The 15,422-nt window shown below is 46.2% G+C and overlaps 3 protein-coding genes across 3 annotated transcripts; 1 reads left to right on the top strand and 2 right to left on the bottom strand.

The window, feature by feature from the left end:
• Nucleotides 1-228: 228 nt before the first annotated feature.
• On the bottom strand, nucleotides 229-1,981 carry crybb1l1 (crystallin, beta B1, like 1). Its single transcript, XM_084010140.1, has 6 exons — nucleotides 1,928-1,981; nucleotides 1,643-1,740; nucleotides 1,436-1,554; nucleotides 1,210-1,342; nucleotides 972-1,114; nucleotides 229-885 (listed from the first exon to the last, which is right to left on the bottom strand). The coding sequence occupies exons 2-6, from the start codon at nucleotides 1,733-1,735 to the stop codon at nucleotides 714-716; spliced, it is 660 nt and encodes a 219-aa protein (XP_083866266.1). The 5' UTR covers nucleotides 1,736-1,740; nucleotides 1,928-1,981; the 3' UTR covers nucleotides 229-713.
• Nucleotides 1,982-2,841: 860 nt separating this feature from the next.
• On the top strand, nucleotides 2,842-5,204 carry LOC311013869 (beta-crystallin A1-like). Its single transcript, XM_084010141.1, has 6 exons — nucleotides 2,842-3,146; nucleotides 3,593-3,675; nucleotides 3,765-3,883; nucleotides 3,981-4,122; nucleotides 4,214-4,356; nucleotides 4,450-5,204. The coding sequence occupies exons 2-6, from the start codon at nucleotides 3,601-3,603 to the stop codon at nucleotides 4,595-4,597; spliced, it is 627 nt and encodes a 208-aa protein (XP_083866267.1). The 5' UTR covers nucleotides 2,842-3,146; nucleotides 3,593-3,600; the 3' UTR covers nucleotides 4,598-5,204.
• Nucleotides 5,205-7,580: 2,376 nt separating this feature from the next.
• LOC311013866 (uncharacterized protein) lies at nucleotides 7,581-13,862 on the bottom strand. Its single transcript, XM_084010138.1, has 3 exons — nucleotides 12,531-13,862; nucleotides 10,221-11,719; nucleotides 7,581-8,727 (listed from the first exon to the last, which is right to left on the bottom strand). The coding sequence occupies exons 2-3, from the start codon at nucleotides 11,706-11,708 to the stop codon at nucleotides 7,627-7,629; spliced, it is 2,589 nt and encodes an 862-aa protein (XP_083866264.1). The 5' UTR covers nucleotides 11,709-11,719; nucleotides 12,531-13,862; the 3' UTR covers nucleotides 7,581-7,626.
• Between the last annotated feature and the right edge of the window lie 1,560 nt (nucleotides 13,863-15,422).

Here is a 15,422-nt window from a genome sequence, read left to right as displayed (position 1 = left end):
AAAGAGCACTAATAAAATATCAGTGTACAATACACTAATACAGGTACATTTGGTGCCTTTGAGCTTCAGAAAAGCAGCGGTTGAATAATAATGAAACAGAATGGATTAATCTCACATTTTAGTTAATTTTTCTTTTATTTATGTTTCATTTGGGGCGATTTTTCAGTAATAATTAGCAACAACATTTTTGAAATCAAGATTTTCCTTTTTATTGAAAACTTGGCCAGGATTCTGTACAGCAAAGAGGGTGTGCAATGCACAGGGGCAAGAAGACAGGGGGGGGTGGGGGGTGGGGCAAGGGGGCTCTAGGGACAACGTTTCCCATGGTGCATCATACCCTGAGCCGAGAATCAAGTGTGTAAAACAGCAAGGAGGTGCCGTGTTCCCTCTTTGGTGTCTCAGAGGACCGTGGAGAGGAATGAAGTGAGGGACTAAAAAAAGGGAGAAAAGGGGGAAAAGCAAAGCTCAGCCCATAGGGGAGAAAGAGAAACGTAGAGACGGAGAGGAATTGAGGTTTGGTCCAGCTGGTCTTCCCACTGAGGTGTTGTCTCCCATTGGGGTACAGATCTAGATCCTCACCCTTCCTCTCGCTGCTTAAGATCATAGACCGTTTAAGTTACTGAGGTAAGGCCTCAGACATCTCTCCCCCTTTCCCTCTTCCTCCGCCCCTCTCCCTCACTTCCGCTCTTTCTCTTTCTCTCCTTCCCTGAGCCTCACTTGCTGGCCATGGTGTAGCAGCCCTGTTGGTGCCACTGCATGTCACGGATACGCCTCACGGACTGGAACTGAGGATGGCGGGCGCCGTACTCGTTGAAGTGCCTGAAGTCGCCCTTCTCCAGCAGGTACTGGCTGCCACGGTATCCGGGGAACTGGTATCCCACCCAGCTGGAGATAGAAGGGAACATTTCAGTACATTTGAGTCCCCGTCTCTGAGCTCTATGGGGTGACGCCTGCGACCGCTGCATACTCACGTTCCGCAGCTGACGATGATGCTGCCCACTCTGTCGGTGAAGCCGTAGGAGAACAGGCTGGGGACGTCGTCGTCCATGATCTCCATCTTGCGGCCCTTGAACTCTCCGACCTCGTACAGGCAGATCTTGTGCTTCTCAGGGTCCTGGAGGAGAGGACATCAGGGGGAACCAGTTTAGTGGGAGGTCAAAAGCAGAAGAGAAGTATGAAACCAAATGTGATTTTTTTTTTTTTTAATACCATTCTGACGGGCCTGAAGGACAGCAGGTAGTCGTTCTTCTGGCAGTTGCTCCAGGAGTCCCAGCGAGGGTACTCTCCCTTCTCCAGGATGTACATCTCACCGCAGAAGTTCATCTGCTCGAAGCCCACAAAGCTGCAAAGATGGGACAATATCATGAAGTACACATGCAAAGGCGAGTGCTGTGAATGTGTACTTATACACATATATACACATTTTGAGACTTACGGTCCACACTCGACGCGGAGGGAGCGCACGCGGTCCATGCCCATCTCGCACACGTTCATGCACTCGTTGCTGATCTCGATCATGCGACCCTGGAAGTTCTCCTGGTCGAACACGTACATCTGGAAGGGACGGAGCAACAGATTCAGAGTCAGTAGCAACAGTGACACGATAAAGGGAATATAAATGCCCTATGATAGAGCCACCCACCTTGTAGGCCATCATTCCCATCTCAGACTTCTTGCTCTGAGCAGCCTTCCCATCGGTCTGGGAAGAGGTCTTGGACTTATCTCCACTGGACATGATTGCTGGGTGGAAAGAGAGGAGGGAGAAAACAGTGAGAGAGGATACGTTGCTGTGACAAATCTATCAGGAAATGATTAGAAAATCTGAAAAAGGAATACAGAATATATTTTGTTTGAAACTATGCCTCTTCGTCCTGATTTGTATCTCCACACACACACTGCAGGTGTACAGGATGCATGTGTACCTTACCTGTCTGTGTGTACGATGCCTACGACGAGCCTCACTCAAAAGTGTGTGTGGCTCGGAGTGCGCCCCTCCCTTTTATACGCTGGCGCCCATAGGAAAGGGATTACGGGGAGAGAAACAAACCTGCTGAGGTCAGAAGCGCGAGACAAAAGAAGCCCCACATCATCAGAGAGTGACGGGCTGAGGGGATGGGCGGAGCAGAGGACTGACAGAAGCTGGAGGACAGGACCAGTTACTAACAGTGCAAATGAAATACACGTTTTTGAGGGGAATAATGTCCTCTCAATCATAGTAATCTTATATTTCACATGATTTATTCTTAAACCAGCACATTTCAACAGGCTTTATTGCATACAGAGACATGTGTGATTGTCATGTGGCTTCAATCCTCCAGCTTTCACATCAGGTGGATAAATTAAGTTCACCAGAAATGTTCGGTGCTACATGTTTCCACATAATGTCAGTGACATAAATGGGATACATAAATCAGAATTTAATGCTTCTTCACTTGAGGGCTGATGTTCTCAAATGTGTCATCTGGGACCAGGATAGGATTTATTCAGTTATTTGGGGATGTTTGATGTCTTTTAGAATTCAATAAATGAGGGATATGACTACAGGGAAAATTACAATCCAAACTGTTTAATTCAGCGAACAAACATAAGGGCAGTTCCTGCAGACTGAACCACTGATCTCTAAAACACATCTGTATATGTGCAAGTGTACCTGCACCCTTGAAGGTGCACTCCCAAGATCTTTTAGTGACAATGAGATGTTATTGTGTGAACACTTATAGCTCTATAAACTTTGTATCTATGTATAATTGACTCTGTTACATATACATATACAGAACCCCCCCAGCGGTTCCTCTCTGCTCCACCGTTAATCCCCCACATTCTCGCGCCGGACTGCTGACCGGGGTCCGAACATACCGGAGCGCCTTTGTTTTCCGAGCGCCAGCAGCACTATGGGATGTGCTGAGCTGGCCCCTGGAGCGGGACAACAGCGTCCAGTCCGGGGGCGCGCCTCGTTGCCGGCGCTACCGCCGTGCCAAGTGGGCGGTGCGCGTGGGCCGAGTCAGAGGCGCGTACGCGCATCGGGGTGCGCGCCCCCCCCGACCTGTCGGTATAAAACTGAAGCGCCAGGTTCTCGCAAAGCTCTACGCGAGGCAGGCCGTAGGCGCGTACCACTTTCGAGCTCTTCCAATAAAGTGCCAATCTAGGTAAGGATGCAACTCTGCTCTCAACACCGCTCAGGGACAGACAGACAGGCAGACAGACAGGCAGGCAGACAGACAGACAGACAGACAGACAGGTGCACTCCAGGTGCTTCACACACACTGAAAACCAAAAGCACTTTCTGAAACACTTGCACAACACCTATCATTTTAGAAAAAAAAAAACACTTTAAAAAGTCAATTAACAATTGTTGGCCTCCACTTGTTTTAGTTGAGATTTTTATGAGATGAGTTGCAGCAGCATCTCTGACACGATTCATAGGGATTTGGAAATTGAACACCATCATGTTAAATACTAATAAACATATAGCAACATCTATTTACATTGAACCATTTATGGTCTAAATTAGTCTTTTAAGAGCTTTGCCCCCCAACTTCTTGCCTTTTACATGACCTTACTTTCCTTTTGTCTGTCCTCATTTGACCCTCAGGAGTAAAGATGTACAGAACTACAAGGTCCCCAATGATGCAGCCCCTGGTCAACTCAGGAATGGGCATGGCTCCTTTCTTTAAGGTAAACGCGCACTCACTTCAGCACACATCGCATAATCCTGCTCGATACTGAAAGGTAAAGGAGGATACTTTATGCTGTTCCTCCCTCAGGTGACTGTGTTCGAGCAGGAGCATTTCCAGGGCAAGTGTCTGGAGTTCACCTCCGAGTGCTGCAACATCCAGGACTGCGGACTGGACAACATCCGCTCCATCAGGGTGGAGAGCGGAGCGTAAGTATATCAAACATAGAAATTAGTATTCTATAAATGAGTGTATACGATGGTAATGCCGTACACTGATGGACTGACGTTATCTCTCTCTGAAAAGCTGGGTGGGTTTTGAGCACCATGACTTCCAGGGCCAGCAGTTCATCCTGGAGAGAGGAGAGTACCCCCACTGGGACGCTTACAGCGGATCCCTCTCCTACCACGTGGAGCGCCTCATGTCTCTGCGCCCCATTTACTGTGCCGTGAGTATATCCCGTCTCTCACTGGTCAGGTGACCGTCAACGATTACCTCAGGAGTCCAACGTTGAACTGTTTCTCCCCCCCACCCCGTAGTCCCACCAGAGCAGTCGCATGCTCATCTTTGAGAGGGAGAACTTCATGGGCCGCAGCGTGGAGGTCTGTGACGACTACCCCTCTCTGCAGGCCATGGGCTGGATGATGCCCGAGGTTGGCTCCATGCATGTGCAGTGTGGCGCGTAAGTTACTGTGCATTTGACTGTGTGGAGACACACCAGCGGTGTGCTAGGTGTATCCACAGCAGCTGTTAACCTGTTTCCTTCTCCCATCAGCTTTGTGTGCTACCAGCACCCTGGCTACAGGGGCCAGCAGTACATCATGGAGTGTGAGAGACACAGCGGAGACTACCAGCACTGGAGGAACTGGGGCTCCCACTGCCAGACCCCTCAGATCCAGTCCATCAGGCGCATCCAGCACTAAGAGGAAGACAGGCTGAGACTGAGCAGCTTCGCTCGCTCCCCCTAACCCCCCCCCCCCTCCCCAACCCCTTCCTCTTTATTTCTTTCTCTCTTCAATCCTATCCTTCCTCTTGACTTGAGCCGCAACAGCCGCCCCAACACCACTCACTGATTTACAGCCGCTGTCAGAGTGCGATAAGAGACAATATCGCACCGTTAAAAGCACAGAGAAATACACGCTCCACACACACACCGCTGACATGACCGACACTCGTGTCTTTTAATTTGGTTTAGAGGTCCCTACAGACTCACACACCACACACCTGCACTGTACTCCTCACCTGAGCTGGGCGATGAGTGATTCCTCAGCGATCTGGAACCAGAACAGAGGGGGAGGGGATGGAGCTCCAACATGGTGCCACAGCCAGGAAAAGCTCCCCAGCAGCACCACAGTATCCACAGTGCACTGTGGTGCAGCTCAGATGTGTTTTGATGTTGTGTGTAGGGGGTTGAACCACAGGTTGAAAACTAATAAAACTCACTTTCACTTCATGTTTTCTTGTTTATTATAAGTGTGCATGTGATGGTTGGCTTCCCCTCGTTTTGCACCACGAGACACCTAGATAGACACTTAAGTATGTAAGTAGGAGTAGTTGGATACATTTCTATTGATGTTTTGATATTAAGTCTGATAATGGAACCAAGTGAAACAAACTTTTTACTGCTGCCTTTCAACTCAACACTTTGTTTCTAATATGATGACAAAGAGCTGCTAGGAAACGCACTCATTTGTGGAATTGTCTTATTTCCCGTAAGGAGTCTTGAGTTAAGGCAAAAAGTGAGGTTGCAGTGACCTTGACCTCCAAAATCTAATTTATTCTCGAGTGGATGTTTGTGCCAAATTTGAAGAAATCCTCTCAAGATGCACAGATGGAGGAACAACCAAAAACAACTGACCACTGTTGCCAGTGCAGATGCATAAAAATAAATAACGCAGACATTTCCTGGGGATGCTTAAATGTACGATTATACTCGTATTTTAGTTGTAACACTCTGACTGTGTGATTCAAAGAGAACTACTGCAATACATACAGAAGACTTTTTATTGTAGAAATCGGAGTCTTAGACTCAAAATTGCCACGAGGAACATTATGAAGCATAACCTGACGGTAAAACAAGAAAGACATGAGTTTTCCTGGAACATTTACAAACTGTGGCAGAACAGAAGCTGACATAATCGATTATATTTACAACTAAAACATTCATAGTCAGAATTACAACTAATAAAACATTCTTAATTGCTGATTTTCTTTCTTCTTTTTAAACTGTTCGGTTAGTGTTGTTTTCAACACTTGACAGTTAAAAGAAACTTGCTTACCGATTATGGATTACTGGACTAAGAGTTACATAAAATCAATGGCTGAATATCTTCAAAGAACAAAAAAAAAAATTAACAATCTCAGTCACCTTTGACAGTTTAACAATGATTGTCTGTAGAATCACTTCAAGAGCCGAAACTTAATAGTTGCACATAAACTACACAGTTCTGATTGTTACTGATTAAAGTGTCTTTATGCATTATCATGTCAATCAAACCAACTCTTTTTTCCCCCTAAACTTTGGTAGTAAAAGGAAAACAAACCCCCTCATGTGATTGTCAGTGATTGCACATGGAGGTGAACGCAATAAAAACTGATGATGCCACATCTGTGTCGATCTCTCTCCACCTGCCGTGTTGATTCCCAGCTAAATAAAACACACGCTTTCTGGGAAATGTAGGAAATAAATAAGCAAACCGATGCTAATGTAAGAGCACCTCAGTGTGATTACTCACAGTAGCGAAGACCACCGGAGTGCAGTCCGTCTTTTCTCCGACAACATCAATGTCCTCATCTCCTTCCTCCTCGCCTTCTGAAGACTCTGTCCAGCTGATCATCACCGGCTCAGGGACGGGAGTGGAACCGCCGATCACATCGACGTCCTCGTCTTTGTCCTCGTCCACGCTTCCTGTCGACCCCGGACTAACGTCTTTTGCTGAGTGTAGAGGAAGTGACCTTGCTGCTGCGCTGCCCTGCCAGTGGTCACCTTCAGAGTCGATCCCATCTCTTCTGCTCTCCATCTCTTCATCCATCAAACCTTCCTCAGTTTCTCGGAGTTTGATTTCAATCCACATTGTTTCTTCTTCTCGGTCACTCCTCTGTAAACGATCTCTCACGCTGGTCAGTGGAATGTCCTCGATCTCTCTGGTTGCTGGTTCGGAGAGAAAGTCTGCCGACTGAGAGCTCGGGGCGGTTGTTTCAGACGTCGGCGCAGCCGTTTGATCAAAGCAAACCCTCTTGGTCAAAGTGGATTCATCACTTGTCACCTCCTCTGACTCTGCTGCCCTCTTCTCTCCTCTCATCGCAGGTCCCTCTGCTACCTCCTGTGGCTGGACGGTCAACTCTTCTTCCTGCCCCCTTTGATTTTTCTCTTGCTGTTCATCTGTGCCGCAGGGCTCCACAGGTTGAATTGGTGGTATTGAACTCGTACCATTAGATAAACTGGGAAGTTGTCCGTTTTTTCTGGGCCTGCGTTGGGCGCGTTTTCTTTTGGGTGGCTGTTGAATTTCAAGTGACTTCTCAAGAAAGGGCAAATAGTCCTGTAAAACAGATGAAACCTTATTAAACAACAGAGAACAATACAATAAAACACAAGGACTCTGCAGTAGTGCTACCCGCTCTGCAAGGCTATACTCATCATTCATTTTTACACGTATTTGGTTATGATTCAAGGTATTGGAAAATATTACAAAAGTAGTCAATGCCATCTCTGAAGAACAGATGTTTGGAGGACACTTGGATCTTGTAGAAAAGTTGAATACTTACCACCTGTGCTCCTTTTAACCTACTCCTGATTGGGTAACTCTTTGTACACCAGTCATATCGGCGTTTCACTGACGAAGAACCGCTCTTTGCTTTTGGACTCTGAAAAGTATACGTGTCAGCAGACAAACTGATTGATGCATTTTCGTTCAGATTCTGTGGCTGTTATTGAATTATCATTTAATCATCATTAACGCTGTGCCCGACTGATGGTGACAGCAGACATCATCAGAAGCATTAGTGGAGAGTCGTCAGAAATGTTTGTCACCTTAACTTCCAGACAGCTGCATTTCTGCAGCGTAACCGCGGCTGGCAGCTGGTCACTCCTCTTCAGTTTCACCACAGGCATCTGCTGCAGCTGCTTTTCTCTCCGGTCCTGAATGACTTGGGCCTTATCGCCACTCGTTTGCACAGGGTTCTTCACCCTCACCTGCTTTTTCTCCAGTGACAACAGATACTTTTTTTCCCCTCTCTTCTTCCGTTTTCTGGCCGGTGCGCTGACTTTCCCCGCCGGTGGTCCCTCAGCGTGTTTGGGGGGAGCGGCACTGCGAGCTGAAGCACTGTGTGGCTGTGGACGTCTCGGGGCTGTTTCAGCCGCCTCACTCAGTTGCAGTTGAGTTGCTCGAGAGCGTCTGGCTGGACGTGCTGCGGTTGTATTCGGCATATGAGGGGTCCTGGAGGTCTGGGTCCTTTTTTTCCTGTATTTGCCCAGGACAGTGTACGGCTGGCTAACCTCTGTGCAGCTCTGACCACCCATCTCCACCTCTTCCCTGGCAGTACAGCTATCAACGTGTTGCTCAAAGGACTGGAGGAAGTGGTCCAGCATCTCATTCAGCTCTGCCTCGCCTTGCTGCTGGAGAACCGGCATGTCATTGTTGGAGCCGCCGCTTTCTCTTGCTATAGCAACAACCTGTGTGGACCCAAGAAGACACGGACTTGCTTCCAGGAGGCCAGCGGTGGGGCCGCTTTGTTTGTTTTCCGCCAAAGCATTGCCACAGGAGGCGTAGGCACAACTGCTGCTACTGGTTGGAAGAGGAGGCTGAGAATGTGGAGTACTGTTGTTGTTGTTATTCGGTAAAATGGCGAGGTCCATCATCACTTCCTCCAGGAGACGATCTAAGTGTTCGGGCTGGACCTCGTGAGGTGGAGGCGGGGAGGTGCTGTGGAGGAGGGACGATGCTGCAGGCAACAGCGATGGAGAAGGCTGGCAGGAGGGGGTGAAGGCCGAGAAGGAAACTGATGTTGTTGGTTTGGCTCTCGCGGTCTGAGCCACGCCACCATGAAGTCTATCCTGTAACCGTGGAGAAAAGTGAATCAATTAATACAATCAACATACAGATGTACAAGGATTTATAGTATTAATGCAGGAGTGTTCTTAGTTTTTTTTACAGTGAGTAGAAACAAAGTTATTCACTGAACTGGGGTCCGTTTCACAAAGCAGGTTTAGTGAAAACCTTGAGTTAGTTAACCCTGAGATGAGGGAAACTCTGGTTTTTCGGTTTCACAAAGCCAGTTCAGCATAAATCTGAGTCAGTTACCCGGGTAACATGCTCCGTGAAACTAACCTGCTCGCTAGCAGGTTTGCTTCAACAAACCCTGAGTTTCTCCCTACATGTCTCCGCCTTTTTCCGGAATCTGAACAAACTCTGAAAAAAATGTGCTGTCCTTTCATCGTCAACCTAATCGATATGGAAATAAAAGTGATTCTAGCAGCTTTGCGTCGGGAGAGGATTTTGATTACCTTTCCTTTCAATCACATTAGATATTATCTAAACAATATTCTCCGACATTTTCAACATATCGCGGACATAATCCGCAACCAGATTCTTTGCGGAGGTAGTGTTTTTGGGAACGGGAGATTTATGAAATGTTTAAGTACATTCCTGTGTTGAAATACCTGCTTATATTTACTGTTTAATATGTGAAATTTGATTAAAATCATATGCCTTAGTCAACGTATTTGCGCAATATTCTTCTGCTTAATTTTCAACTGAAGCCACTTTCTTTCTGTGCCTGGGTGGATTACACCCAATAAAAATAATAATTTATTTGTTGCGCTACTTTGTGAGCTACGGGAATCGAACCGCTGTCGCCTGCACCATAGGCAGCGTTGCTAACCATTACACCACAGTGTCGCTCTCCAAAGCCGAAAATAAAGACTTATTAACTTTAGATCAATAGACTGTTTCATTCAGTTATACACATTAGATCGGGCAGTAAATGTCTGCCACGCCAACTATCGCTACTTTGCTGCAGTTACGTTGCTCCTCTTTCTCAGGATGAGCTCATTTTCTACATAAAGACTCGGTAATATCTAATAACGCTCTCCCGGTTGCCATGGTGAATCGTAGTATCGGAGATCCATTGATGATGGCTTTGTAGAGTCGGCAGGCACGCGCGTAACTCAGAGTTTACATACTCAGAGTTGACTGAACTAATTCAAAACCACTGTTCTGAAACTGAAAACTCCGAGTTTCCCATCTCAGAGTTGTTCAACTCAGAGTTCAGGGTTAGGTTCAGAGTTTGTTGAACCTGCTTTGTGAAACGGGCCCCAGAGCTGTTATCCTCAGAACATTTGAGTGAACCAATCAGACAGCTGGACCCAAGATATTTTCTAATCGATGGATTAATTGCAGGGACACCAACTTCTCAAAGTGGACACAGACATAGGGTGTTCCAATATATGGTATATGGAGTGAATAATCCAGTGCCTCCAAAAATACCGTATTTCAAGATGTTTAGTTTCATGTTACAAATAGGACAGTGTTGTGTCAACACTCTCACCTGGTTAAACTGCTGTGTTGAACTCCTCCTTCCATGCTGCATGTTCCCTTTTCCTCCCTCGCTGAACGGCGGCACGGCTCCACCCAGGCTGAACTCCAACATTTTGCGGCGCCCTCTTCCCCTCTGACAGGACTTGGCTGACTTCAGAAGCTCTCTGGTCTTCAGGTTCAACTTGCGGCCCACAGCTCCTCCTCCCTGACCCGTCCTGGATGGCCCCAACCTCTGCAGGAACAACTTCTGCAGCTTGCTCACTCCCACGTCCTGCACATCCACCGTCTGTGTCAACCCTCCTCTCCCCCTCCCTGGTGCTCTTGCTTGTGGTCTCCTGGCTCGTCTCTCAGCTGTCCCAGCACGCCTGGCACCTCCTGTTCCCCGCCTCCTCCTTGCTCTGCCCCTGCCAGAGCCGCCCTCCTTGGTCGGTTTGAGGAAGTAGCTGATGTATCCTGGGATGTTGCCTTGAAACTGCTCTAACTGCTTGCCCTCCCATTCTTCTGCTGCTGTGACATCTCTGGCTGCTCCTTGAGGGTCAGCCCTCCAGCTCCGAAGGTCAGCAGCACACGGGGTTGCTGGGCTGGAAAAAGGAAGCAAGGGTGGGGGGACAAGGGCGCACGCTGCTGTGGATTCTTGCATGGAATTCACAAGAGGAAATGAAGGTTGGTGTGTTTGGTTTTCCTCTGGTGGGCAGGTGAGGGATATGGGTATGTAGGGAATTTGAAGGGGAACACAATGGGAGTCAGTCTGTCCTAAACTATGGAAAGCAGTCATATCAATGGTCTCAAACAAGGCTGCTGGAATAGAAAGGGGACCAGCTTTTACTGGCGGCTCCTCTGTCTGAGTCCACGTGTCTTTTAAACCATCTAATAGTGTCTCTTTCCACAGGAGAGCGCTCGTATCTGTCACGTCTCTCCTGCACCTGCATGGTCTCCCTTCATTCTCCTCAGGCATGAGGGGCTCCGTCTGCACTCCTACCTCCGTGTGCCAGCCGACCTCATTTCCGCTCCTCCGGTCTTTTTTGGTGACCTCCACCAGCCCGTGGATTCCCAGCTTGGCCGCAGCAGAAATAGCCTCCTGCTTCTCCTTCTCCCCCTCCCCTGCCATCTCCCCACAGTACAGCAGTCTGGCCATGTGGAGGAGGGTGCAGGCGCCGAGAGCTCGGAAATCCAAGAGGCGGCTCTGTCCTGCAGGGGGCGGGGGAGTGGCGGACAGAGTGGAGGAGATGTGGGGGCTGATGGCTGAGAGGATACAACTGTGCGCTGGCACTGATAAGCCTGGGAGGAGAGGAAAGATGTCAGTAATGATAACTACAGTATGTCGATAAGGAAACTTCGGACACAGAGTACTGATTAAAAGTACACAAACAGCATAGAAGGCCAGTGTATCAATACCTTCCGTCTTGAGCAGAGTGTCACAGAACTGGCTGCACTGTTGCTGCCTCTGCAGCTCAGCGAGGAGGAGGGCTTGAAACCCCGGTTTGTGGTAGCACCACATCTCCCCATCAGCTTCAGAGGAGAGGCAGAGTGAGGGTGAATCAGATGACGACAGTTCGTATATGGTGAAAACACGTCTTTCTACATGACTGCATCTTTTAAGCCAGAAACAATAAAATGCAGGTGTTTGTGGTAACTCAAATATCTTTTATTAGCATTTTTGGGAGTGCTTCATCAGGCTCAAGAAAGGGTATGACAAGTCAAGGGTTTAAATAAGAGATGTAATAAGATTTCATACACATTTATATTAGCGCCAGTGTTGTTATAATAATTCCTTATAGTATTTATAATTTAAAATGACTTGAGTTGGTAGTGTAACTATATTTATAATTGGTTTATGGCTTAAATTCCTATTTTGGAAGAGAACCGTGTAATAGCAGTATTAGATTATGCACATTTAATCCAACATTGCATACTGATTAACTGATATTAGCCACCTTCAATGACCCCAAAGAGCCCATTGGCTCCCTCCAAATTACATTAAGAATTTCTTTCTTCCATGAGAGTAGATTATTATTGTAGTTCTCTCATCCCAAACTCGTGCATTAAAGAGAAGTTCATGCTAATCTGCACACCTGCATGTTAGCATCACTGCTGACAGCTAGCAGCCAGCTAGCTAGCAGGGAACGACATAACCGCCCGGAGTAAGGTGTAGACTAGTCATAGCAGATCACCCGTTGGTTAACACGGAGTGAACATTAACATTACTGACTCTAGCAAACTTCTGGGTACAACATGAGCAGTTTGGACTACCTTCTCACTGCTGGCCGCGGCGGTGTTACACATAAACGCGGGCAGGTGATAAGACAGCGGCTTCACTCACCGTCTCAATGCGCTCAATAAATCCGTTCACAAACACATAGCATTACTTTGTTTTATAATTCAAACAAAGTGAGATTATTCAGTCAGAATGTTTTCAGTAGATTTTTTCCCCGTCCGTTGTGATGAGGTCATCCACGGGTCAGCGTGGTCGTCAAGCAGCAACGGTGTGCACTGTAGTGTATCGCTCCGCCACCAGGGGGCGCGCAGGCGGGCCTGTCACCACCACACAGCCGCCACTCGTCGGTGGGTCACAGAAACAGACAAAGAGTACAGACACGACATTAGACACGAGATAATTCACTTCTGCTTCTTCCATTTTCGCCTTAAAAAGAGTGTTCTCTTGATTTCCCCTTTTGGTGGCCAGATACCCGTGGTGGGAAGTAACTAATACATTTACTCAAAAATACTTTGTATGTTACTGTGCTTACAAATGTGAGGTACTTGTACTGTACTTGAGTATTTGTATTTTATGATACATTATACTTCTACAACACTACAATTCAGATTTTTCAAGTTTTAGTTCCAATATACGTTACATATTTACATTTTGAATAGACAATATAAATAATTTAATAAACTATGATACATTATTGCATGTTAATCTATCCCGCAGTATAAAAAGTAATTAAACATAGCCCACTTTTACCAGCAGCAATAATAATGTAATGTACACATTAATTGGGCCATTCCGGATGATGATAATAACTTTTAATTTGGCACTTTAAAGTATATCTTGATGCTTGCTAATACTGATGCTAATGTAATTCTACTGACGTGAGATATTGAATGCATGATACATTGAGGTATTGCTGCTTTAAATTAAGCAAAAGACCTGAATATTTCTTCCAACACTGACTTGCCAAAACTATACATTTTATGTTTGGTTTCTGTTAGCAAGGTATTTATTCAACTTTATGATCACAGTACAGGCTTTAGTTTGTAGGCTATTGCTGTTAAAGGAGAGAGAGGAGTTTTAATCATTTTTAATAAAATGTTTAAAAAATGTACCTCTCAATAGCAGCACCACAATGTAGAGCCTCCATAGTAACCTTCAAGAGAAACTGTCATCACTTTTAAAGAAATGTAATGCAGTTTGAACCTGAATTAATTTAAACTTTAATGGAGGTAAAATTCATTGGAGGGCTACACTGCATAAATCTAGCTGGGTGGACTTAAAGTGGTCCCTAATGTGAAACATTAAACACTTGAGGGAAGAAAAAAAGACATTCATCTTTTTAGAAATGAAGATGATGAATGGGAAAAAACCTTGCTAAGTTCTGTACTTAAGATTTGCTGCCATGGCTTGGTCTGGTATGACTAATGGTGGCTAATCTTAGCCAACTTTAAATACTCGGGTTGTTTGTTAAATTCTCTTGTGCTAAACTACATTTTAATACTTCACATTAAACCACAACTGTCACCTCTGGTCACAGAAGCTGCTGTTCGGAAAAAGTAACATATATTTAAACCCAGCATATTTATTAAAAAAAAAGTGGAAGTCCTTGGAAGTCTACAAGGACTTTTTTAGTTTCCATGATGGAGTATGGTGAAACACTATAAAATGCTGTGGCTGAAGACACTCCGTAGCTGAGATACTGAGAAACAATAAAACATTATCTTCTGCCACAGTCTGGTTCTTATTTGGGGTAAACAATTTTAATGGCCGACCTTGGATACCCTGCCTCTGCGTGATATGAATAAACAAATTAACAAGGTGTTATTTTTATCCCCATATGTTATCTTATACAACCAATCCACGTGTCAATACCTGCCTCGCTGTTCCAGCATTAGTGTAAACATACAGTGTTACAGGCATCTTAACATGTTATACAATGTGTCATCTAGTTAGTGTGAGAGAGGACAAATGCTTTCTACAGCATGGCAAAAACAGTCTCTTTATAGTAGCGTATAGTGGTTTATAGTTGAGCAAATTCATGGTCCTTGCTCTGTGCAAAATTACCCCCTTAGTGACCTCTAATATGAGGATTCTGAAAGTCAAATCAAGTTGGTATCTTTAGTTAATGTCTTTATAGAATAGCAATCTCTCCGTTCGATTGAGCCATAGTGGAGCCATAGTCACAAAAGCCAATACATCCTTTAAAAAGTAAATGTTGTACTTAAAAGAATGGACATCATTCGTCCACTCTTGTACGTTGCAGGCACTGTCAAATTAAAAAGGTTGTTATATTATCATGGGCCAGTCTTACATGTTTTACAAGGAGGAAAAGACTGGAGCACGTTGATTGAAGTCAGGAGCACCTGACGCAGCAGCACATTGCTGGAAGACGTTTCCACCCAGTCTTACAACCCGTAACTAGTCCTGCAGTAAAAAGGGCAGGCAGGTTAACACATACAACCAATTACAATGTACTCATAAAGATAGTCAAAGTGTCAGTCGGTCAACCCGGTGAAATCTCTGGTCCTTGTTGCTCACATCCACACAGTAATGTTTCCTCCAGTTTTCAATCATCAAACCATCACATTGTCTCGTTCTCTCTGTGCAGCTCAAACAGGAATTGCTCGAAGGACGAGGACCGGACCGGACTGAAAAACTTTTGAGGTGCTGGAGGGTCTTTTTGGTCTGGAGTGGGCTTGGGCCAGCGCTCGTTGAACTTCACGAAGAAGTGTGGGTCCTTGAAGGGCCCCCCGAAGATGATGGCCTGCATCAGGTAGACGAGGACCACTACCATGAAGCTGATGAGGAAGAAGGGGATGAAGGGCCTGAGGTGTTCCCAGGCCACCAGGACCCCGTAGCCCAAGCTGCCGAACCCGTTCTGTTTACCGGTGTGGGAGGTGTGACGGGAGGAATCTGGGGCCGGAGTGCGACCGGGGGACTCGTCATCCGAGTACGAAGAGGATGGACTTGGGACGCTGAGGGAATCCATGAGTTTAC

Source organism: Eutrigla gurnardus (assembly GCF_963514095.1).
Source record: "Eutrigla gurnardus genome assembly, chromosome: 5".
Lineage (NCBI taxonomy): Eukaryota > Metazoa > Chordata > Actinopteri > Perciformes > Triglidae > Eutrigla > Eutrigla gurnardus.
Note: the sequence above shows the minus strand (reverse complement) of the source record. Positions and strands in the feature narration are given on the sequence as shown.